General features: G+C 33.3%; 1 protein-coding gene across 1 annotated transcript in view; it reads right to left on the bottom strand.

Moving 5' to 3' along the window:
* Traf4 (TNF receptor associated factor 4) overlaps positions 1–24338 on the bottom strand; it is a 94731-nt gene extending 70393 nt beyond the window's left edge. The window contains exons 1-2 of the mRNA XM_073087693.1: positions 23742–24338; positions 11156–11207 (exon numbers count right to left, since the gene is read on the bottom strand). Of these exons, the coding sequence (XP_072943794.1) occupies positions 11156–11207; positions 23742–23776 (87 nt within the window). The 5' untranslated portion in view covers positions 23777–24338. The remainder of the gene's footprint in view (positions 1–11155; positions 11208–23741) is intronic.
* Positions 24339–25029: the final 691 nt, after the last annotated feature.

The following is a 25029-nucleotide window of genomic DNA, read 5'->3' on the forward strand; positions in this document are numbered from 1 at the left end:
AAGGGATAAAATTTTATAACAGGGTGCAATTACGGGATAGAGACATAAAAGTACTCATTTTTTATATTACATGTGGAGGTACCCAAGGATATGTACAATGAATCCCAGATAGGATTAGAGCTAAGGTCGGTTGAAGGTGCGTTGCTATTGACAATCCTTGAGGACTAAGTTAAATCTTCTCGTATAAGTGACTCTTCCCTGCCACACCCTTTAAACCAGAACACGACAGTTCGACACTATTCTATCAGACAGAAATAGATGACCGCAATGCTTTCAGCGTCGAACCACGAAGAGTTTTACTACTTTTAAATAAATATTGTCTCTTAAATTCCCAAAATTATATCCCCCCTAGTTACATATCTGTAGTAATCATAATCTATCACGGGCGATGGGACGTTGCATTCTGGTGCACCTCCGTATAAAAATGGGACCAGTGTCAAAGGCTTCGAGGCTGAACGATCGCTTGGACGGAAAGTGGGTACGATTGGGGCTATTCTGTAATAACTTAAGTGTAAAGAAAAATATCGAATTTAAATAAAGTAAACATTTAAATAAATATATCTATAGTTAATCTTAAAATAACGATAAGGGAAGAATAAGCAGCACTAGAACACTAGTCGCTAAAAATTGCAGACTTCAAGAAAAAATAATCGGAATTTTTTGTAGACCCTCATATTAGCATCAAGAAATACCGGACCTGTATTTTAAGAAAAGTGTTTTGTATATCTACTTAATATAGAACTTAATTGGGAACGCGAATTAGTTATTAAACAGAAAAAAATATTTTTTTCATTCATATGTAGGTTTATTAAATAATTATGTCATAAGATTTTTTCTAACATTTTTGTAACGACGATTTATATTAATATTTATTGTATTAACGTAAACTACTTGACACTAAAAGAATAGAACAATTCAATAGAATAAAGAACACGTACAAACATAACATATGCAAAACCACATTTGAAAGGAACCAATTCCGAGAATTTCTAACAGAATCACCCAGCACATACATAATCCGGTAAAAAGAATCCAGATGTGTGACCTATGACTGCGTGATTCACCGCCGATATGTTGTCTTCTCGCTAAGCCGACAACGCATACGCGTGTGACAAAGATTAAACTATTAACAGAGGGGTTATTTCAATTCAGTCAGAAAATGTGTCCGGCTTACTTATGACTTGGTGGCCATCAAAGTCCTCAGGAATGCTAATTAAACCTAAAAAAATGAAGTAATTTCAGTTTCGCCACATTCGCCACATAAGATATTTAATTTTGTTACTACTACTACATACTCTTACTACGAATAATTGATAAACGAAAGTACATATTCGTTGTTTTTTATATATATTTTTTTCTTCCTTTTTAGTACCATATTTCACGTACAAACATGTGTGATACATAAAAAATAATAGCCGAGCGATTACAAAGTAGCGCTAACAATTAAAAACTACTTACGAACAAGAAAAACATATTCTTTTTTTGCGATAAAAAAAATAAAAAGACTGAAACTCCACATCAAAAGTCTTAACAATATTTAGTCTATGACCGCGGTCAGTGTACAATAGCAGCTTTCACCTTGCGTATGACAAATAAAATTCTTTGCGTGAGAAAGACCAGATGACTAAATGATCTTTAATATGTAGACTCCGATAAGACCTCAGTAGATAAGCATTTAGTGTGTTTAAATGTACTGTGTTATGGCTATAATAAATGCTAAGGAGCTCTATTATGTTTCGTATCAGATGTAATTAGAGTGGGCTTAAACTTTGTTGGCGGGCTTTAAGTGATTGTAAAGAAATAATTTAATCAACTACTTTAAATCCCAATGTCTACTTCTGCTACAAAACAAAGTAGAGTATATAATATATATCTGAATTGTCATCTCTCTTCTCTTCAAAAAAGGTGCAAAAAGAGCTCTCCTTCAAAGCCGGCGATGCATTGGTGTTGCAAATGTCCATAGGCGACGTTAACTACTTTCCATCAGGTAGCACGTCATCTTTATCGTCAGGTTCAGATATAAAAAAAAAAAAACAAAACTATTGAGATACATTCTAACTAGTAATTATTTTCAAACCAAAACCAACCTGCTTAAAATAATTAATTGAAAAGGTACCTAAATGTTCTATATGTCGTGTATGTCGTTCCCACAATATAACGTACGAATTAAAAAACACCTTCGTGTTAAAATTCGTCAAGCATTTAGGCACACAAACATATACCCATACATATGTATGTATATACATGATATGATTGCATTCTTACGTGTTACGTCCGGTGACTACTACTACTAAATACAAAGTAAATAATCTAAAATGTTCTCACAGCTACGCATTTCATTACACTTAATTGTTAAGGAGCATTTGTGTGATGATGTTACCTATAATTACAAAAGTAGCCGTAACAATATGCATGTACTGACAAACCTATCTCGATATTTGAGACCCCTGCGTTCCTTCACGGACCATTCAATTGTTTACACTTATTTACATTAAAACGAGACGCTTTTCTAAAGAATTAAACCCTCCGAATAGAAGAGGATCATGCATGAATATGGTCCAATAGGTCCCTTTGAGAGCCGGTCATCGAACCCGCTTCCCATGGTAAATTAATCTTTAATTTCGACCAGCACAAAAGACCACGGAATGTTTGAAAGATAGCATCTGTCTTTGGAGTTGTTTATGATCTTGTGAAGAGTGAACTTGCTCTGTTGTTGTAGTTAACTTGGTATTTACTCGTGATGTAGATTAAGATCCCAAAAATAAGTTTAAACGTCTAAATGTTAATTAAGTGTTATACTTTGTAATGTTCATTTCAGTTCAATGATAAAACTACGAATGTAGATTAACTATTTATAGAAAAAATAATCATGTCCGAAAAGGTGACAGAAAATTAGCTAAAAACCTTGCCAATCTGGTAGGTAGGACTCTAGTGTTGTTCCGCATTGTCATTCAAAATTCCTCTTGAAAATGAACGTAATATTATGAGGGTTTCTCACTCAATTTTTTGCGCAATATTTCTCATATATAGTTTAATCATCTAAACTTTTACTTACAATATTGGAAAAAGTAGCCCACACATCACAAGCTATGAAGTGCCCGTCGAATATTAAAGCTTCAATATTTACTTTTAAAAGTGCCCCTACATATTAAAATTCTTGAATATGTTCCATCAAAAAACGAGCTGAATATTCATGACACCTTCCTATTCTGTAAGATCGTTGACAGATAAGGGATCAGCTAGGGCCATCACGGTATTTGGCCATGAAAGGGTGAAGAGGGTAGACGTTTGTACCCTATTCAGAAGCACCTCTACCTATTATGGTGTCCGGTTACTATTGTCATAGCTTCCTATTATACCAACTTTTATTATAATATCCGTGTGATTTTGGACAAGAATTCCGGTTGCTTTTGACTGGTTTTTGATTCGAAGGTAATCTGTTTTCAATTGTTAGATTAAACAAAGAATGTGAACGTAATTAACGTTATTGTTTAATTGAACGAAAGCGAAAAGGGTCGAATTTGTTAGATTTCATCCCTTAGTCGCCTTTTTACGAAATGTAGATATAATCAATAGATACCGTCCACCATGGAAATGACTAATTTTGTAATCAATCCCAAAGAAGATAGTCGTGTCTAAGATGTAATACCTCGTTTGGGTCATCCTACTTAGTCCTGCGTGCTTGCTGTATCACAGCCTCAAAGAAGAATTTATGAGAGCCTCCTAAGAAAAAAATAGTGTAGCGTTAATGATGTCGTAGTTGAAATACGAAATGTTTTACCACCTTAAGACCTGTCCAAAAAATTGGAAAAATGGAAGTTATGTTAAGCACATACCAGCCACCATAATTGCTAAGAAATATTTTCGACATGGTTAATTATTTAAACATAGTTACTATAAATATGTGCTAATACATTTCTCGGACGCGGTAAAGAGGTCGGGTTGCTTTACAAAAGCACTCCATGCCACGATTGGTGTTAATAAATATTTACTAGTGTATGCCCTGATTTTTTATTATTTAACAAACAAACTTGTATGCCTATCTCGTATATGATATCATTCGTACGATTAGTATAAGTAGTTCCATTGCTAGCGAGGAACTAATAACTATAATATTACAATTAATATGTTGCATTTTTATTTTTGAAAATATAACTTGTGTTGTCACACGTATATTTGATTGACGTAGTCTTTTTTATATGAGATTTACTTTTATTTTTGTCATATAGCTAAGAGGATATAACTAGGTATCATATTAACGAAAGGCATCGATTTATAAGCGAAAAAAGAAGTCACTTCTAAAGCGATAAAATAGTTAATCGCCCATAATGAGATAAGTTTAGCTTAATAAGCGTAATATTAGTATTCTAGGTAATTAAACCAACAAATCAAGCACACGGCACACGTATTAATCGTATTTTTGTTTATTTAATGCCATTTAACGTAACGTAAGACAGCCACGGGCGATATCGCCGGTGACGGTACTGACGGTACACGGCAATGTTTGTTTAACATGTGTGTCAATAATCTACAAATATTTATAATACACGTTTATGATATCTAGGGTTGTCAAATAAAAATATGAAACTTTGTTAAGGTTGTCAACTAAAATCTTCAATCAATCATATTTTTTGGAAAATCTGTATTAAAATGAAATATTACAAAACGATCCGAAAACCAATTTGATGGTACTTAAGATGGCACCGCTTATATTGGGTATTTAAAACATGAGAAAATAGTCAATCTCCATTTGAAATTGTTTTTAGTCTCATGTTCTAAATTTTTCACAACTATAAAATGGTAAACTTCGAACTCAAAAAGAGTCTCAGTTTAAAGTGCAACTCAAGATTCTGCATGCCTTTAAAACCCATGATTATTCTAATCCATCCAAACTTAGTAGCATTTCCATATTACATATTTACTTCTTTATGTTCTTCTGTGCCTAAAAGAGATACACTGAATTGTATACCTAAAATACTTTCAAAAAGCTTAAATACTTTTCAATTAAGTAATGTGCGAGCCCTGATATTTTTAGTCTTCCATGACATGTTGTATACGGATGAAATGGCCACTGGCCGCTTGAAATAGATAACACTCTGAACTGAAACACAAATATTTGTGCTGTAAAAATATTTTTATTTAAATATAATATTTGCTAACCTAAACGAAATGTAGTTTCAACTTTAAAATGTATATTAATCCTAATGTTTTAGACTGTAGCCTGATCTTTATTATACTTACTATCCTTAGAAAGATTCGTACTTAACAATGAGTAAGTAGATAGGTATAGTCCGCGTAAAACTGCTAGTCCACTCTGAATATAGAAATGAATCGCGTCGCCATAGCCAATTGTATTGTTGCTCGCAACAACTTCAGAGCGGACAAGCAGTTTGGCGATAACTATAAGTATAATGAGGTAACAAGGAGCAGTAAATCACAAGTACTTTTTTATAATATAGGAGTAGCTGATGGTAAGTGGCTGCTGCCGCCCATGGACATCTGTAATCAACCCCAGATAGAATTAGATATTCCCACCTGAGGTCGGCCACAGATACGCCGCTACCCCTGAGGACTAAGCTGGAACGCCTCGGAAAAGTCTGTCTCCCGTACCACACCCTTCAAACCGGAACACGGCAGCGCCTAACACTGCTGTTATAAGGTAGAAATAAGTGTGGCGGTGATGCCGCCGGAGTCGAACCACAAAGGGTTCTACCACCTTCAAATACACATATTTGCGATTCCCGTGATATTACACGTACCAATCGAAAACCAGCAATTACCACTGACAATTTATTATTTATCCGTATAATATGTAAACCAATCGGTCCTACGACATTGTGGAATCTGATTGGAGCGATCTACTCCACGGGCTCAATTCCAGGAGCAAATATTTTTGGTAAAAATGAGAAGAGAAAATATTTTTTTATTTATGTCTTCATTTTTATCAACATTTTGCTTGAGAGGATATGGCTAATATTAATAAATTAGCTTTAACAGTAAAAAAATAAAATTATCAAAATTGTCAAGATCTCCATTCGTAGCTTAGGTAGTTTTACAATATCTTTCTCTAGCTAATACAAAAATTAATAAAAATATACAAGTGGACATATCCATCAGTGAATATTAAAAATGTTTAAATCATATCATGTTCAATGCGCAGGCGCACCTTGCGTAGTGACTGGACAGATTTCGAGTTTGAACGCACCTGCCGTGTGGCGTTAAATCATGTTTATTTTCAGTCGATGTTAATTTCAAAAGTAATATAATTACAGATGTTGATATTATGTCCTTATGAGCCATGTGTTATAACATAAAAGTACATTTCTGTACCTAAAATAAGTCATGTTTAAAAAATTTACCAGATTTGAGCCCATGTCATAGTTTTCCACCCAAATCGTCCATAGCCTTAGATAAGTAGCCTACTTATATTATTTCTTGTAAAATATTATTATTGTAAAAATATTAAAATCAATATCGTTTTAAAAAAAACTTCTAAATAAAAAAGCCAGCCTCTAGCCTGAAATAATAAACAAATAAGAATAAAAAAATATAAGACTTATTTTAAAGACGAAAACAAATTTTGGTTTGACTTATTTGTACAAGTAAATATGTATTACGATAAAATACAGAAAAAAATAATAATACAGTAGTACGTATTATGTCTTTCCCTGTAAAATATGAAAGCGTTTACCCCTAAGAAGATAAAGGTTAAGAAATTTAAATAACTTAGACAAATCGCAAAAATATAGCAAGATAAGTTGTCTAGACTTGAAGTGTTATCTTAGGCGGTTCTCACGGCCTGCGCCCGCGCACGCGTATCACTTGCTTTAGCTGCATACACAAGAGTAATGGGGTCATCAAACATGTCTCTTCGTACGTTATACTTCTAATGGATTACGCTTTTTTATAGGACTAACAGGTTTTCAAAAATAATTTGGTTCACTGGTAGTGGCTCTTATAATTGTATATTATTGTATCAGACGCAAGAGTATAATTTTATTTAAATCAAAAATATATATTTTAAGTAGATTCTTTACAGAACTCTTTTTACCCGACTATTGAACGTCAATACGAGTACATCTACTGCCGCTTCACAAGGTGTTTCTTTATGGAGAATCGTTATTATGTGCTAAATTCCTCCTGCAAGCCGCCAAAGCGTAATATAGTAAATTTTAAAACCTAGGACCAACAATATCTTATTTTAAGTAATTTTAATTTAAGTATTTTATATTTAATAAATGATATAGAATTCACAAAGAATAATAACTATTTCCATTGATTGTTACGTTACTTCAGGAAACAACGCCATCTGTCTCCTAAAACCGGAACTAACACCACGTCCACTTTACTCTTATGTCTTAAACTGAAAGAGCAATACAAAATATACCGGTTAGAAAGAGACAGATGCAGGTGGACCGGTACCGCGTGCAGGAACAACGACAATGCGTGACCAGTCGGCATTAGCAAGGTCGTTGTAAGAGGTGACTGACACTTAACAACGACTGCATAAAATATGGTCATAGTGGTTCAAGTAGATCTAATTTTGCAGGAAGCAACACGTTTGAAAGCTAGTTTTGTGTATCGCCGTCGATGCTACAGTACCCTTAGTATGAGGTTTTACGACATGACTGTTTTTGTATTTGTTTACGTATTTGTCCATGTATGTCAAATCAGCGCCCCTAGCGGACTGCATCAGAACTAATTGGAAATGTTTGTGAAATACGTAAGCAAATGCAAAACCAGACATTTTTGTAGAAACGTAAAAACTCATACTAAGGGTACTAATGTTCATGTGTCATATTAAAATTAGGTTAAACAAACGTTTACTATAAGATGGACATGGTTTTGAGGATTATTTTAATATAAGGTTGTCCAACTACTGGCATTATAATAATAACTATAGCCTTATGAGGTTTTATACAATAAATGCTTTATAAATGACGAGCTTTTGCCCGCGGCTTCGCTCGCATTACGAAGTAATAATTTCACCCCCTTTTTTATCCCCTTGGGAGTAGAATTTATCAATATCCTTTCTTAGCGGATGCCTACGGCATAACATCTACCTGCATGCCAAATTTCAGCCCGATCCGTCCAATGGTTTGGGCTGTGCGTTGATAGATTACTATGTCAGTCAGTCACCTTTGAGTTATATATATTTAGATATTATAAATGATTTTATTGTATCAGAAAATGTTATTATTGGTCAAAAAAAAACACAATTCAATTGTTCTTTTCAATGCTCAGTATTCAATGCCCAGTTTTTTACAAAATTTAACCACTGATTCATTATATTTCCTATGATTCAGATGTGTCTTCGCGTGCCAAATCACCATATTTTCGTTAGGCAGACACTATTGATTTTTAATTGAAGAATTACCGTATAATCACTGATCTGCCGTGCGGTTCAAAGCGTGCAAGATTTGTTTTATTGCCTCTGTTGCGAACATGGTATGGTATGGTATGGTATCTGGCTCGAAGGACCAAATTGAGTGGGATATTGGCAGTACGTATACCAAATCTTATTATCTTGGCCTTCAATACAATTAAATTTTCTTGTCCTTCTGTAAAAAATGTTATAAAGGAGGTTCGGTTAATTTTCCTATTTAACGCTAGTTAAAGCATGTCTACATCACGATTGTTGGTTGAAGAGTCCGATTACAACGGAATGTGACTAGAAACTTTGTTTTTGAAAATCGATACTGGGTATCTAAGTATGTTTTATTTAACGATAGCTTCGTACGCGCAGTATGATCTTAAGTATTCCATTATAATTTAATAATATAGCAAACGAGAATGCTGTCTACATTGTGAGTGGCTACTGCCGCACATGGACAATTGGACATCTATAATCAACCCCAGAAAACATTTAATTCTTATCTGAGGTCGGTCACATATGCGTTGTTACACCTGGAGACTAAGCAGGAATGCCATGGCAAAGTATGTCTCAATTACCACACGATTACAATGATCAAAACTAATCTTCAAGAATCTAATTTAAGCTCATAATTTGTTTGTTTTCATGTCTAGGATCATTCATTATTATATTTATTTTTAGATTTCACCTTTTTATTATATGCTTTATACATAATATATTGTAATACTATACTTGTGGAATATGTAATATGTATATTTTGATGGATGAATGAAAATAAGTTATCAATTACTTTCAGTCACATCTTCAAGACTCTATAATCGAATATAGAGATAGGTAGAGTACCTAATATTTTATTAAAAACTTTCTTCAAGCCATCAGTTTTCCAATGGTAGAGAGTTGTTATTGTATATTGCACATTTACCATGCTTTCGACTCATCAATAGGCTTAGAAAGTGCTTCATATATCACATAAAGAGAACAGTTTTCTAACAGCTCTACAATATCAAGAGTAACAATTGTTTGACACGCAGGGCTTTTTAGGTTTATTTTTTAAAGATGTGTGTTATAGAGTTTCTTTCGCCGCTTTTCCTCCATAACGAAACACCTTGTGAAGTAGCTGTAAATGTATTGTCGTTCAAAGAGTCCTGTAAAGAATCTATTTTGAATATAAAATAATATTTGATTTGGATAAGTAAATTTGTAAGAAAAAGTTCTTTACTTAGGTGGTAGGACTTTATAGGTCGACTGATGTGGTACCACCGTCACATCGATATGTTTTTAATATCTATTTATGTTGTTGTTTTAGTCTAAACGGTGTGAAATAATACGTGAAACCCAACTTAGTCTTATAGGAATAATGACGTAATCGCCATCAAATAGGACTCCTACATATTATGTAATTTGTCAATTATAAATGTCCCTGAAGTATAGACAACCGGCTTGCAATCTACCTGACTAGGTGTCATTATTCCCATAGACATGTCTATCTCGTATTAGACGTTAATTAAATATAATAAACTCTTACATTCGATCAGCAAGAGATCCTTTATTACCATGTTAGATGCTCTCGTATAAGACCTCCTTTACCACGCCCTTCAAACCAAAACAACACCTTGACACTCATATTATAATCTACTATACCAGACAGGTGTGGCCTGATGCAAACTGTACTTAATAATATACTTAATGTAAGTAAACTAATAATTCCAGTCACGCCGCGCATGCACATGTTCACACGAGTTCTATTCCAATTCCATTACACTCGATCGTGTTTGGAAGGAATGTACTGGAATTCCAAGAGCCGTTAAAACACTATTCCCACTGTTCAATAGTAATTGGATAGGTAGCTAATACAATTATTAGCTAAACGGTAAGTAAGTAGACATTTCAGTTTACTAGGCATCGAATGTTATTACATTGAATTTTAGTACTCGAACAACGTTATAAATTTCCTTGTTAGATTATTTAATAATCATAAAATATACTTTAACCTGTAATGAGATACTAAAGTAAATAAGGCAGTTTAAGGAATGAAATTAAATTTTGATATAGTAAACACTTGCAAATATACACAGTCAAAACTTTTCCTGATCGGACTTTTAAAACTAAATATGTATATATATTTTTTTAATTTTAGTATATAGATTTCGTTTTAATAGTATTTAATTTTATTTTAAACTGAATTGTAGTTTCATTTTAATATATAAAATAATTTGTATTTTTCAACAAAAATTCTAATTATTATTTTACCGAATTTGCCGTATAAAATTATTACGACATATTCTATTTAATAAAAGTGAAAATACTAACAATGTTATAAATTCATACAATAATGATTTCTGAGTAAACAGCGCCATCTTTCGACATCTGCCTGTACTACGTGATCATATGTGATGCGCACACGCAAGCTCACGCATGTTTTGATCAAACTCACGTGCAGTGCCATCTATCGGTCGATCGAGTAAACTTTGATATGAATCTGCGATGCAGAATCACAGACACAGTACGTTTATAAAGGTACTAAGTCGACATATTATTATTAGTGCTTCAGAAGTAGGTATATTATTTAATTTTATTAGTCTTTTAAATTCAAAATTATGTTGTACTTAAAGTAATCACTTTGGCTAAGAATCCTATGTATTTTGAATTCTATTAAAATAATTAAAATTATAAAACTTACAAATATGTTTTTATCAATCATTGATTGATATGTTAAATCTACATTCGAACATGTTGAAAAAATACTCTAGGTATTAAATAATATATTTTTATAGAACTTACCTTCGCGTAGTCAACAGGAGAAGCGTTCACTGGGCACGTGAACAAACCCTCGCTGAAACAAAAAATAACACATTTAAAAAAGAAACAAAAATTAAACTTCATAATATTCATTAGAAAAAACCTAAAATCCGGCAGACATCTCGGATTCTCACATTAAAGTATACAAATACCGAGATCTCGAATAAGATACGTGCAATTAATGAATAATCACAAACGATCTAACATAAACGTAATTATAAACTCGCTTTATCGCCTCACTGTACCGCCACAACCACTGACCATAACTTAGGCTGATCACAGGCTCGCCCGAAAATACTAACGAACGCCATTTAATTTTATTTATAGTTATGAAACCAAAAAATAACAATTGTTTTTCACGTATATAATATGTTTATTTTTAAAATTTATTTTCCTTCCTTCATTTCGTAAAAATCAAAAATCAAACATCAAACAAGATGTTTTCATTGTCTACCTTGACTTGACAGAATGAAACTGAAACAATGGGGGGAGTATGGAGCTTACTTATTCCCGAAGCTGCTCTTACGCGGATTGGTTAAATAAGAGTATTATGTACCTATCTATGACGTTATATATGTATTAACATAATCTGTATCTTAAGTTACAGTTTCTCTCTTTATTTGTCTCAAAACTCTCAAATAAAGTGTCGCAACTACACAATGAAGAATGCTGTATGTAAATATGCATAATGCAATCATTACAATTCGATTCCGATCGCTCAGAAGCAATTATAAAACAGCTTCATCGCGCGACTGTCCCGTCAGCATATTAATCATTCGCAACACCTCACGTGTACCGTCGCGGCCAGTGGTGGTCACGCGATTTTCTAAGTACCCGTATATTCGTGGTTGCTTGTGTATAATGATAATTGCAATTATTCTGAAATGCCTGTGTGTGGAGGTTTGCTATACGTTCTAGTTCTCGGATTTATAGTACTTATGTGCGCGTTTATATCTGAATAACAGAGGCTTTTCTGAAGCGTAGGAATATTTCTAAATTGCTATTAGATTACATTTTACCTGTAATTTATAACGTAAAATATTAACCGTACTGACTAAAATATAACTTCCCTTCAGAAGAATATAAGATAAAATGTATATAAATAATTTCATGCCTTATACATTTAATGTATTAAGAGAAAATGTCTTTTTTTAGAATAACTTTTACATGGACAAACAAATTTAAAAGATGATTTGTATTTGGTAAACCTCTTACCATTCTCTTCTTAATTTCATTGAAAATTTATACAAGCAAACACAGACTAATTAGTTTAAAATAAGAAAAAAGATTTAGTACATTGAAATCAAAGACACCTGAAATATATTGTTTAAATAAATGAATGCTATAAAGGTTATGTGTACGATTGTACCAATTGTAACATTTAGAAAACAATCACCAGACAGTCGCCGGAACGGGCGGACAAACATACAGATAGGATTGTTTGTCATATTCATATTTATCCGGTTATGACACAATTGTAAATATTTTTAACATTACTGTTAGAGTAAAGTACAATAAGATAATAAAAAACCTACTATAATAGATTTAATAAAGCCACTGCTGGGCACAAGTATTATCTTAGAATGAGAAGGATTAAAGCAAGTATACCATGTGTGATACATGGTACTCGTAGCTTCATGCAGTTTTTTAAACTACTAAGTATATTATCTATTGAACTTTCAGCCATGTAGATTTCATTGCAATATTTCCTTTCGGCCTTAATGAAATGACAGAAATTTCTAACCAATCCTATTTACCAACCCAAATTAAAAGGCGTGGTGAAATCTGCTCTAGGATTGTGAGGAGATCCGTGCTCAACCCGATCAGCACAAGTATTTTAGTCAATCTGTACATTTTGAGACAAAGGTTTTTGTATTAAAACAACGTTACAAGTGCACACAATAATAATGACCTACCATCGATATATCTATGTACGATATATCTATATAGGTCTTCTGCCAACTTTCTAGGTCTACTATACCTTCACTATATAATTTAGTAGTTGCCGCTTGGCATAATAACTTTGATGACATTTACTGTTATGGAGCTGACTGGCGGCTGGCGACATCGTGTCCTGTTAGGTCATTTAAATTAACTTCTACTGGCGATAAGTTCTAAAGATAAACCTAGATGAGGTGTCGATCTAAGTATTTTATTCTAGATCTCGATTTCAATGCACGTACTCCTATTTTAATGTGTTTCCATTGCTCGTCTATGAGTATCAAAGACTTTAGTTATTTATTTCCTTTTTAGTTAGCTTTAAGGATTTTTTGGGTTAACTTAATAAAAATAAAAGGTTTTCTCTATTGCTGTAAGTCACTGTTCTTGGAAATTATATGTTAAGGGAAATTTTGTAATTTTTCATCGTTTTCATATTTTTATTTTACAAAAACAGGTAAAGTTGAGTCTAAGGTAAATTATCGTTAAATTCCTCATAAATTCGAATTATCTGTCATTAACCGTAAAAGTACACCTTGACAACATAAAAAACAAAAATGCAAATTAAAAAAAAGTCTAAACCCATGAGAATTCTCAACCAAAACCCACAAACAAACAGTTCACTGACCAAAACAAATTAACCACGATGTAATAATTCCGTAACCGTAACAAATCGGTTTAGAACCGGCCTTAACCAACCGTTCAGATTAACCGATACACGAGTAATGTGCGTATAGGATACCCTGTTAACATATCTAATTAGTAACTATTAAATGCACTATTTTTCGATATTACCCACCAGGCCACACAAAATGAACCCCAATTACAAGATTGTAAGTCGCAAAATAGCATAAAAGTGTATCTATGATTAAAGTGACCATTTATTACTTCAGTCAAAACGGGACAATAATTTTTTATGTCAATTACTTTTTACTTGAAAAAAATAGTTAAAAGAAACTATAAAACACGCTTTTATGATAAAATCAACTAAAAAGTAAAAAATAATTTTCAATCTAGGAATCATTTAAGGAACAAAAACTGACAAATGGAGCACCCCATGCTTTTTTCACAATTATATTATTGAATAATTAGAAGTTACTTAATTAGACGTTACTAAAAATAATACAAGACGGCGGAAATTTTCTTATCCACCCTATGATAACATGGGCCCATGGAAGAATTTGCTGTAAAGTACATGAAAAATCTGGTTTTAAAACATTGTTATTTTAAATTTATGGATTTTAATGTTTGGCTATCATTATTGTCATATGGGAACACGTGACAATTTTATGTCCCGATTTTCATTTCGGGGACAACGGGACGAAGCATCAAAAAAGGGACTGTCCTGTTTAAAACGGGACATATGGTCACTTTACCTATGATACACAGTAGCGGTTATGACAGACTATTTTTTGCACATATGTATGTAATTAGTTGGTAATGCGAAGAAAATGATGTGCGGGACTGTTTGTGTGCGCGTGCGCATGAGATATTGCGTTTTTGTTGACGATGATCTCGATGTTTCCGGACGAGTATTTTGCTTAATAATCGGTATAATGGGTGCGATGGACCATGCGTAGGATTTATAACAGTTTGTTGTTTATTATATGTTGGGTACGATAGGAGTCTTATGTGAAATAATGTACTCGTAATTAGAGTTGAATTCGAAGGGTTACGAAGACCTTTCTTTAAAGCTTAGGACAAACTATCTAAAGATTATCTACAGCAATACCAAAATGCGAGTATTAAAGTAATCACATTAAAATTACCTTTTCCAAGACTGAATTTGAAGTCCTTAGCTTATTTGCAGGACTCTAACGCAATAAGATAATTCGGTGCGACGGGAAAGTTCTTATGGGTCCCAAAGAGATGTTAATTATCTATGATCCTGATGATTCCTGATTTCCTTGTCGACTTATAAGACAAAGGAACAAAGGGACTAACGTTGTAATAGACAAACACTCCGCATAACATGGTAATAGGGTAAATACTTCATGACGTACCGCGGTAGAAACATTGCACTTAGTTCATAACCTAGTAATCGGTTTATTGCACTTCAATTTCCATATTAATGTGCATTATTTAACCGTTTGATTGACTGTTATGTGTTACGTGTTCAGAGGCGGTTGTTGTTAAGATTTATTGTCGTGATTATGAAGTGTTTTTGTACGATGTGAACAAGATTTCTTTGTATGGAAGGTAAAAGCGGACGTCGTCAAGCTGACGTAGACACAGGTAGTGGTCAGTTCAGGAACGGTGTTATAAGGTGAATGCAGAAAATACCCCCACTTTCGTTGTAAAAATAAAGGTAAAAATATTTTTCACATTTTTATTGACGTTATTTACGAACATGTAGTAAAATTATTTTCGCGCGCACAAACCTGTAACATATATAGCAGGTAAATAAGAAGCGTCATAAAACTAGTAATAAGATTTACTATTTCTGAAATGTAGTAATTATCACCAAAAAGTCAGCTTCATAAACTGTATTGTCTTTCAGGCTCTTTGAACATTTTTTGCAACTTTTTTGAGGATCCATGTGTCATACCGTTCAGCTACACAGAGTTTGCGCTACATAGAGTATATACGAAATTATATTCTGGTTTATAGAATGATACAAAATAATTTATAATATCGCTATCGATACAACGTAATTTTGATCAAATAGACTGTACCTAGGTAGATACCTATATACTACTTCATCTAATAATCAAAGAAATCTGTTAACTTAGCACGTAAACTAGGTATTAGTTGCAGTTCTCCATAAAGTAGCGATGCAAACAAGTTGTAACCGAACCCGATGGGAAACCGCGGTGGCGCGCGGACACGGGGCCTCGTGTTCGCCGTCACCAGCAGTATTTGATACGTGCTGCTCTTTCTTTATTTTACTTGCATAGAAACTACTTACATACTTTGTGTTTTAAATATTATAGAAAAATAGCAAATATAATGCAGTTCATCTGAAGGTTATTGGTTACTACCGCCCATGGATATTTGTAATCAACCCTAGATAAAATTAGGGTCCTACCTAAGGTGGGAACACATGTGTTGCTATCCTTGACAAATATGTTAAGACACCTCGGATGGTAGGTCTACTTTACCACAAACAAACGAGAACTCACCAGTGTTTACCACTGCCGTTATTAGACAGTGCGGCGATTGCGCCTTCAGATTCGAAGTACACCGGTAGTTAGTACTTTTTCATTTATAATTTTGAAATATTAGCGATGAGTACCTACTTGTTACATCGCTTTTATGATTAACCGCTCGTGAACCGTGACAAAAATATGTATAAAAAATAAGTAATGCCATACCCACTATACTTAAATTATGTTGAGATTTGAACTAAATAGTCATACATACTTATCACTTTTGTCAATTTGACTATTTTTAGTATGAATTTCATATTATTATTAATTCAATTTTAATATATCTTTTTATAATATAGGAGTAGCAGACTAGCTGCAGTGCACCTGATAGACCTAAAGTAGATACCTAATAAAAACCTTGGCTCGGTTTATTTATTTGTATGGTTTTATACCATACAAATAAATAACACAAGACCTCATAAACATGTTTATGATGCGTTTAATTACTCTCACACATAGCACCGACCTACTAGTAAAATAGTATAATTAAAATTACAGGTAACACTTAAGTGTTATCTTAAAGTGCCTACGCACATTGTGTAATCGTAAATGAAGCAATTATTTACATCATTAGAACTCGTAACTACATTAGCGATACTATTTTTATTGCATACCTCAGAAGTGCGCAGAACTGTGGAGCCGGCTTATCCTTACTAATATTATAAATCCGAAAGTAACTCTGTCTGTCTGTCTGTCTGTCTGTCTGTCTGTACGTCTGTCTGGTTGTCTCTTCTTCACGCCCAAACAACTGAACCGATTTTAATGAAATTTTGTACAAAGATAGTCTGAAACCTGAGAACGGACATAGGATAGTTTTTATCCCGGAAATCCCACGGGAACTAGGGATGGCGATCTAAGATCGATTATTTGGAGAATCGATCTTTTGGACCCAAAACATCGATTATTTTAATCGATATTAGTAAGGATTGAATCGTAAACTATGCATTTAATCAAGTGATGATCTTTAGCAAAGTTGAAGGTACGAATTTTCAGTTTTATGTATGTTAGTATGTTATATTATTTTCTTTTAAACGCGGGCGAAGCCGCGGGCAAAAACTAGTTAAAAATAAATTGGTCAAGTGCGAGCGAGACTCGGTTGTAAAGGGCTCCGTGCTATACGATGTCCCGTGGGAATTATAAAACTAAGAAAATTGTTTAAAGTTCTCATACAAATGACTAGTCTAGCATAGCAGTATGTACCTATATTAGGGAATATAGAGCCTCATTTAGGATTAATTAAAATATCTATAAATATAGAATTGTACTTTTTTTATTAATTTCATCTCAAAAAATGGAAACCATAGATATTTTAAAACTACTTCAATCTATTATTTATTTATTTTAATTTATAATAAAGTCCCGTACAAACACAATATAAAACAATCCATTCATCATAAATAACTAATTATATATACCACAAGAAAGACTGTTGTAATAAGATCACAACGAAGATGATTAATAGGTGATAAATAAATTATATTAATTAAGTGATCAATGATAATTAATTTCTGTAATTTGGTAGCGCATCCTATGCTTCATATTTATATATACCATTATGTAAAAAAGTCATTACTTTTTAAAAGATTATACAATTTATGATATCAATCTTCTTTATACATATAAGACACTAGTGGTGCACGCGGCTTCGCCCGCATTTTAAAGAAATAATATGACATACATAAAACGGAAAATTTGTACCTGCATTGGAATGACAGTGGTGCCATCTGTCGAAAATTCGTCTTACCAACTCCCAAATCCTCGTGGGCTCTTGGACAACAACTTTGCTAAAGATCATCACGTGATCAAATGCAAAAATTAATTAAAAAACCTTTTCCCACGGACTAAATTGTGAATCTAAACCATTCTCAAGTCCCCTTGAACACACACAACAAATTTCATCAAAATCAGTCCAGTCGTTTAGGAGGAGTTCAGTGACATACACACGCACATAAGAAATATATATATATAAAGATATTGTAGATTATAAATAACCATGAGCGGTAGTGACCACTAAACGCCTACCAGCAGGTGGACTGCTCATACGTTACTTCAAATTCAATAAAAAATATTCTAATAGAGAGACAACGACACTACAAAGGCCAATGACACACGGACTTAGTAATAATTGATATTTATATTTCTATAAATGGCGAATGACATGCGTGAGAATAGACGCAATGTTTCTTGATGACTGTTACGGTTTTATTACGTGATGATAATTGCACATTTCGAATCGCCATAATCATATTTTCTACTTAAGTCCCTGCTTATACCTCAACGAGTAGTTTATACCACCTCACAAAAGATCAACATTTTTCATTGATAATTCTAATTCATATTTCAAACAAAACGGCTGACAAATATAAGCGAAAACTATTCCTAACTTCTTTGTCTTGCACATTTGTAAGGTAATGATGATGATGATATATTTTATGAATAAGCTGTAATAATAAATTACCTATTTTTTATTTCCTATTTATTATTATTATTTTTTAGTATAGTTGCACCGCCTTCAATATTTCTGCACATCCCTAAGGTTATCTGGAAGATAATGCTATTTAGCATGAACACTGTTTTTAACATGGTCAATAAAGTAAATAATGGTAACTATTCGATATCATTTGGTGTGATAAGGGAGACATAACCGAGGTGTACGTACTAACTTAGTCCTAAGGACTAGAAACGCATGTATGGGTGACCTTATGTCCATGGGCGGCAGAAGACAATTACCTTGCCGAATAAGCATGCAATCCACCTGGGATTGCATGCTTGTTTGTTACTTCAAATTATAAAAAAAAACATTCTTTGCGAATTCTTAAACGCAAACAGCTGTTAATTGCGATCGGTATGATTGCAATTTGCTCAGTCGTTCAGACCTCCGCCTGCGCGCCGTATGTGTGTCAATGAGATGCGTCCATTTGTTTGACTAGTCTTGCCACAGCGTTTCATAAAGTGTTATTTGAGGAATCCGCAATTAGTATGAAAATTTCGGACCGCCAACGTCGATATTTAATACTTATTTATAAGTACTTAACTAGCCCTGTAGCTGTATAACGCGCGACATTTTGCAACGCAAAAATCTCAGTTTATATTTACTTAACATTTAATTTACACTTGCATCTAAATATATGTGTTTATGTATGTAATTATTCTTTGTAAAGATTGACCAATTGGAGGATGAATATGGCTTACAAGAGGGATACCCGGCTCGGACAGGGGTTTCCCTCTTATTGACCAATTACAACCAGCAACAATAACTATAATATCATGTCGGTAATTTTTGCGTTGTCACTTGTCACACCTACTTTCTAAACTCATTACACAGGCACGTGTTCTTCATTGTTTACAGGTATAGAGTATAGAACAGGATTATCAGAATTTTGCTTTCACTCCTGGACGTCTTGTGATATCCATTCACGGTACTAAATCAACCTGGTAAAAAAACATCGTAGAAAATGGTTATTAATATTTTAAGATAAAATAACATTGTTCAAACGCGCCTGAAACAAATTATTATTATTACTATTATTAAAGGAACTAACTATCCTGTCATATTTTCAGTTCAGTCTATGCTCCGATGAATCAGTTAAATAGTCTTTCCATCAGGAAATCTGTTTTGAAATGTGCAATATGTAGAGACAAGATTTACATATCAAAACAAAATACGAAAGCTTGTTAACAATAATAATATTATTTATATTAACGGGTATTACTCGTTCTGAACGACATTGGGAGGTCGCCCGGTTTTTATATTTAATGAATTATACTTTTACTATTTACTTTTATTTTACTCGACCAATCAGGCGAGTGTACGTGCGATACCTTTAAAACTTTGCAAATACCAGATAATTCGCTTTTAGACCCTTCAAGTAGTTTTGTACTTTTATTACATTGTTTTTGTACATGAACACGCGTTACGCTTAAATTACTGGCCTATTTTAGAGGCAGCTTGAGTCACTTGAAATTTCATAATATTAGATGACGTATTGCAGAGCAATGAAGTAATCAAATAGGAGATAAAAGTTAAATGTTCAAAGTTCAAAACATAGACAGCTACGTTTTATGCTTACAATGTTATCCATAGATCTTTTTAAGCAATTCAAATTAATTATATAAATTCAAATTAACTAAGTAAATTTAAACTAAAATTAAGTAAGTTTGAGGGCTTTACATAAGTTCATGTGCTTGTCCAGTAGCCCCAAAAACATTGACGTGTCAACTTATTTGCCCTCGGGGGACAACACATCTGCGGCCGTCCTGTCCACGTTGGATGACGTTACTAATTTACCATTAAATTGACTTTAGGTATACTTAATAATTCGTTTAATAATTCATTAAAAAGAATCACCTTTACACCTCTGTTCTTAGTTAGAAAGAAGCTAGACAATGGCACCACCGCAGTTTAACCAAGAACACCACTTGGAAATAAAATATAAAAAAATTAGATTTGAACATAATATAATCGGTACCACATCACCGCACATCCAGTGCAGTCGGACTGGCGACCGTTACTCGTAACCCGACCTTCCTCTCAAACCAGTCGCGCTTCCGACGACGTTAAGTTGAACTGTCGCCGCGGCTAGCCACTTCCATTCGTAATTAGGGATGGCGATTCTTTCCGAAAAGATCGATTCTCGAATCGAAAACAATAAATCGATTCACGAAAACGTCGAGGCCTAAAGAATAGATTCTGTAAAAATCGATTTTCAGTCTTTTCAGCTGAAAAGGGCGAAGGTAACAAAAAAAACATCAGCAACAAACAAGCACTGAAATACGTGCCCGTCGGCAAAAGATGTCTATAACACATTCAACCAACTTCGAAAACATCGACTTCTAGGATGAAAGATCGATTCGCTGAATCGATCCATTACTGGAGATCGACTAAAATAATCGATTTTTTTGGCCCAACAGATCGATTTCGATTAATCGATTTCAGATCGCCATCCCTATAATCGTAATTAGAATTAACCATGTAACTAATAAATAATGTCTCCGTAATAATATTTAAGTCTTCGTCGCTGATTTCAAAATAATTGCAGTTTCTGGGGTCAGTTCAACGGCGCCTCGGCTAATCACTTTAATTTGTAGTAAGTAGGTAGTTAAATTTAAAATTAAGTAATGTTTATAAAAATATCCGTCAATTGCAATGTTTAAACTCATAGTAGTTAAGACACCAATTTATTATGTATAAAATAAGTACCTGAAAAAATAATGTATTTATTTTACGCAGTTTGATTTTTTCCTGTAAATTATTAAAACGTATGAAATTGAAGCAGACACAAATATGTTTATACAATTTTTAATAATACAATCCCGGATAGGAGAAAAAAATTACTTTCAGATCAGTGATATGAAGTTTTTCAAAAATCTTTATGAATGACTCATACATTGTCATTTAAGATAGATATCTATGCAAAACTTCCACTCAAATTAGACATCGGGTATTGATTCAAAAATAGATTTTAGATTTTTTTTTTTATAATATAAGAGTAGCAGACGAGCATGCAGTCCACCTGATGGTAAGTGGCTACTGCCGCCCATGGACATCTGTAATAAACCCCAGATAGGATTAGATATTCCTACCTGAGGTCGGCCACAGATGCGCTGCTACCCCTGAGGACTAAGCTGGAATGCCTCGGAAAAGTCTTTCTCCCTTACCACACCCTTCAAACCGGAACACAGCAGCACCTAACACTGCAGTTATTAGGTAGAAATAGGTGTGGCGGTGGTGCCGCCGGAGTCGAACCACAAAGGGTTCTACCACCTTCAAATTTAATTTAATAGATTTAATTATTTTAAAGTGAGTTAAATAAAAATACTTAAATACGTTACTCTAATTCAATTTCGACATTAACACCGGAAGTCGTACGAACCCTTAGTAAACCCGGCAGGTGTCTACTTATCATAGATTCTCATTTAAAACATTATGCATGCAAAACAAAACTAAATTAACTTAACTTCCTTTTTGCTGATAAAATATCATTATATATTACGAGTATATTATGGAAGTCTCGTTATAATATTTATTATTAGGTCGGTTTATCAGCATACATTGAGTGTTTTTTATTTTATTTTATACCTTCATTTATACCAATCAACCATACACTATAGAATAAAAAAATACACGACTAATTAAAAATCTGTTATAAGAAGTAGATTAATAAATTAATTCCAATGCAAACTGGAATCCATAAAAATGGCTATGGCTGAAAATTTCTTTACTTGATTTGCCAGGTACGAATATTGCGATATGAAAATGTATTTTTGTGAATGAATTCAGCCTAATTCAAATGTCCACGAGTAGTGGTGGTTTTACACGTTGATATTTAGGCAGCTGAAATAACGTAAAAGATCTACCCGAGGTCAATCACATATGCTGTGATTCAACATAACATAATCTTTTTAGCTTTTGTATTTTAATTACATGAAATAATTCATGATTACAGAGCTTAAGTATTACTTGCCTATTAAAGTATAACAAAGGCGCCGCCTGCGTGCTTTTCATTATAATTCCCTCGTATTATTCCCTGATTCAGTGTATATCATGAGAAGTGTCTCAGATAATCAAGTTCTACGTAGTGTCGTTCTTACAATACACGCCGCATTACCTTCTGTATATTAAATGGAATGAACATTTTCTAAACGAACAGTTCTATGGTAGGATCCCGTGTAAACGACGTGACAACACCCAGACCCAGGATATAGATCTAACTTTATAATTTTGATAGCTACCTGGCCGGGACTTAAAATGAATCCCATTGCATGTTAAAACGGCCCTTATACGACATTGAACAAATTAAACTTGATTAATCGTCCTGTTTAAGTTTATAGCTTAAATAAAGTTTATAGATGAAAATAAAATAAGGTTATACAATGATCATGAAGTTACAGACAAAAAAGGGTTCTAGAATGTTTGCTGCAACATTTTAGAAAGATTTTTTAACTGTAACATTAAATAACAATTAAAACACACTGTTATAATTGAATAAACATAAAATGTAAGGAATTTAAAATATAAAGTTTATAAGTACATACGGGTCCCGATATTTTTCATTACACTATTTTTGAATTACATTTTATGAAATTCATATAGGCCGTCAACCATCGATATTCTTTGAATTCAGTCAGAATATTATTATAAATAACCTATTGTTTTTAAAAGAGTGGTATTTTTTAAAATAGCTTCTCTACATTTTCAAATAGACATTACAAAATACCTATCTTCATACACATCTTCTATTTCATACACATTTTAAAGCATAAGTAACTTCAAAACACGTGGTAACATGCCCCAGCAGACATGACTGAAGCCTTAAGCATTCAGCCGTCCATTCTAACAAATAATGAAAGCGTCAATAGAATACTAACGGCCTTAGAAACAGCCGACACGAACTCTATTCACTAAACCATAAATACAATATGAGGTATGCAACTAAACGCATACAAATGCGTAAACACTTCACAGATGTGTGCTAACTCACCTGTTCACTTTGAACAGAAGTCCCACCGGGGTCATCTCAGTTTACTCAAAAAATTCTTCAGTACACCACTACAATCCAATTGTATCAGTCTTTCAAGGTTCAGTACGAACGCACTTTCAATTCCAATGTGAATTACGTTAAATTTGTAATTGGAATACGCAATCCTAATAAAGAAAGTTCCAAAAATTTAAAACCGCACTAATCAGATAATATAATTAAATTTGAATTCAAATGTTTTTAAAGCAATGCTAAAATTAAACGCAGGGAAATTGAACAAAAAAGTACTTTTGACTATGAATTGTGCCAATTCCAATTTTAAATTAGAATACACACTAAATTGGAAAAACGTTCGAAAGTTCGAATTACGAATCTATCGTCGCGAAACGTCAAAATCGGAATACACTGTAAAATGGACGAACCCTACGCTCCTTTATAAATTTAATTCCTCGAAAACAAAATATGATATTATTAACATGTATTTAAATTAAACATTTGGTGAATTAATCGATTCAAATTTCGAACTCTGTCAGCCAGAGCGTTTGATCGATGGTACGCGTGGTGGCCGGGCGGCGGTCGCGAGTGTTCTGTCGAGGTGACAAACAATGGTTGTGTTTGAGGACTAATTATACAGGTTCTCGTTATTTGTTGCGATAGCAGGTGGGAGCCCTTAGCAAACCTACCTAAACTCCGGTTACGTACCTACAAACTTAACAAAGACTTTAGTTAAAGTTAAAATACCTATATGTACTACCAAAGAAATAGGTAGTTATTCGCTACGTAAACTTTTCATTCACAATCAAATGATCAATTGTAATTGAAGAAAATATGGGAATTATTAATAAGGTTTTGAATATAGGTAAATACTATTTTTTATTTTATTTTCTAATTACAATGTTACTTTAATTCACAACAAAACATTTTTTTCTTAATTCGGGCATCCTTTAATGGACCTTTTGACTTACAAACTTTCTCAAAGAAGGACAAAGACAAGTCTTTAAAAAATAATAGTCAATATGTAAAATCATATAAACATAGGAAATGCTTATGAAAAAATCAATCACACATTCATTTCTACCAAAGACTTCTGCGTAAAAATATGTCAATTTTACCTTATATCACCCTCCAATCCAGAACATAGCAGCACACTGTCTTAAATATTTAAAGGAAATTTCTGGAAACCGCAGTAAAATCTCGGAAATGGGTTATTTATCGGTAGGTAGCCAGCCGTTGCCAACTAACACTTATTTATCCCCGCGTTATCTGAATTCTAAATGGAAATGGGATTTAA

This window comes from Epargyreus clarus, unplaced genomic scaffold, assembly GCF_041222505.1.
Source record: "Epargyreus clarus isolate Ecla_fem2 unplaced genomic scaffold, WU_Ecla_fem_2.2 ptg000026l, whole genome shotgun sequence".
NCBI lineage: Eukaryota > Metazoa > Arthropoda > Insecta > Lepidoptera > Hesperiidae > Epargyreus > Epargyreus clarus.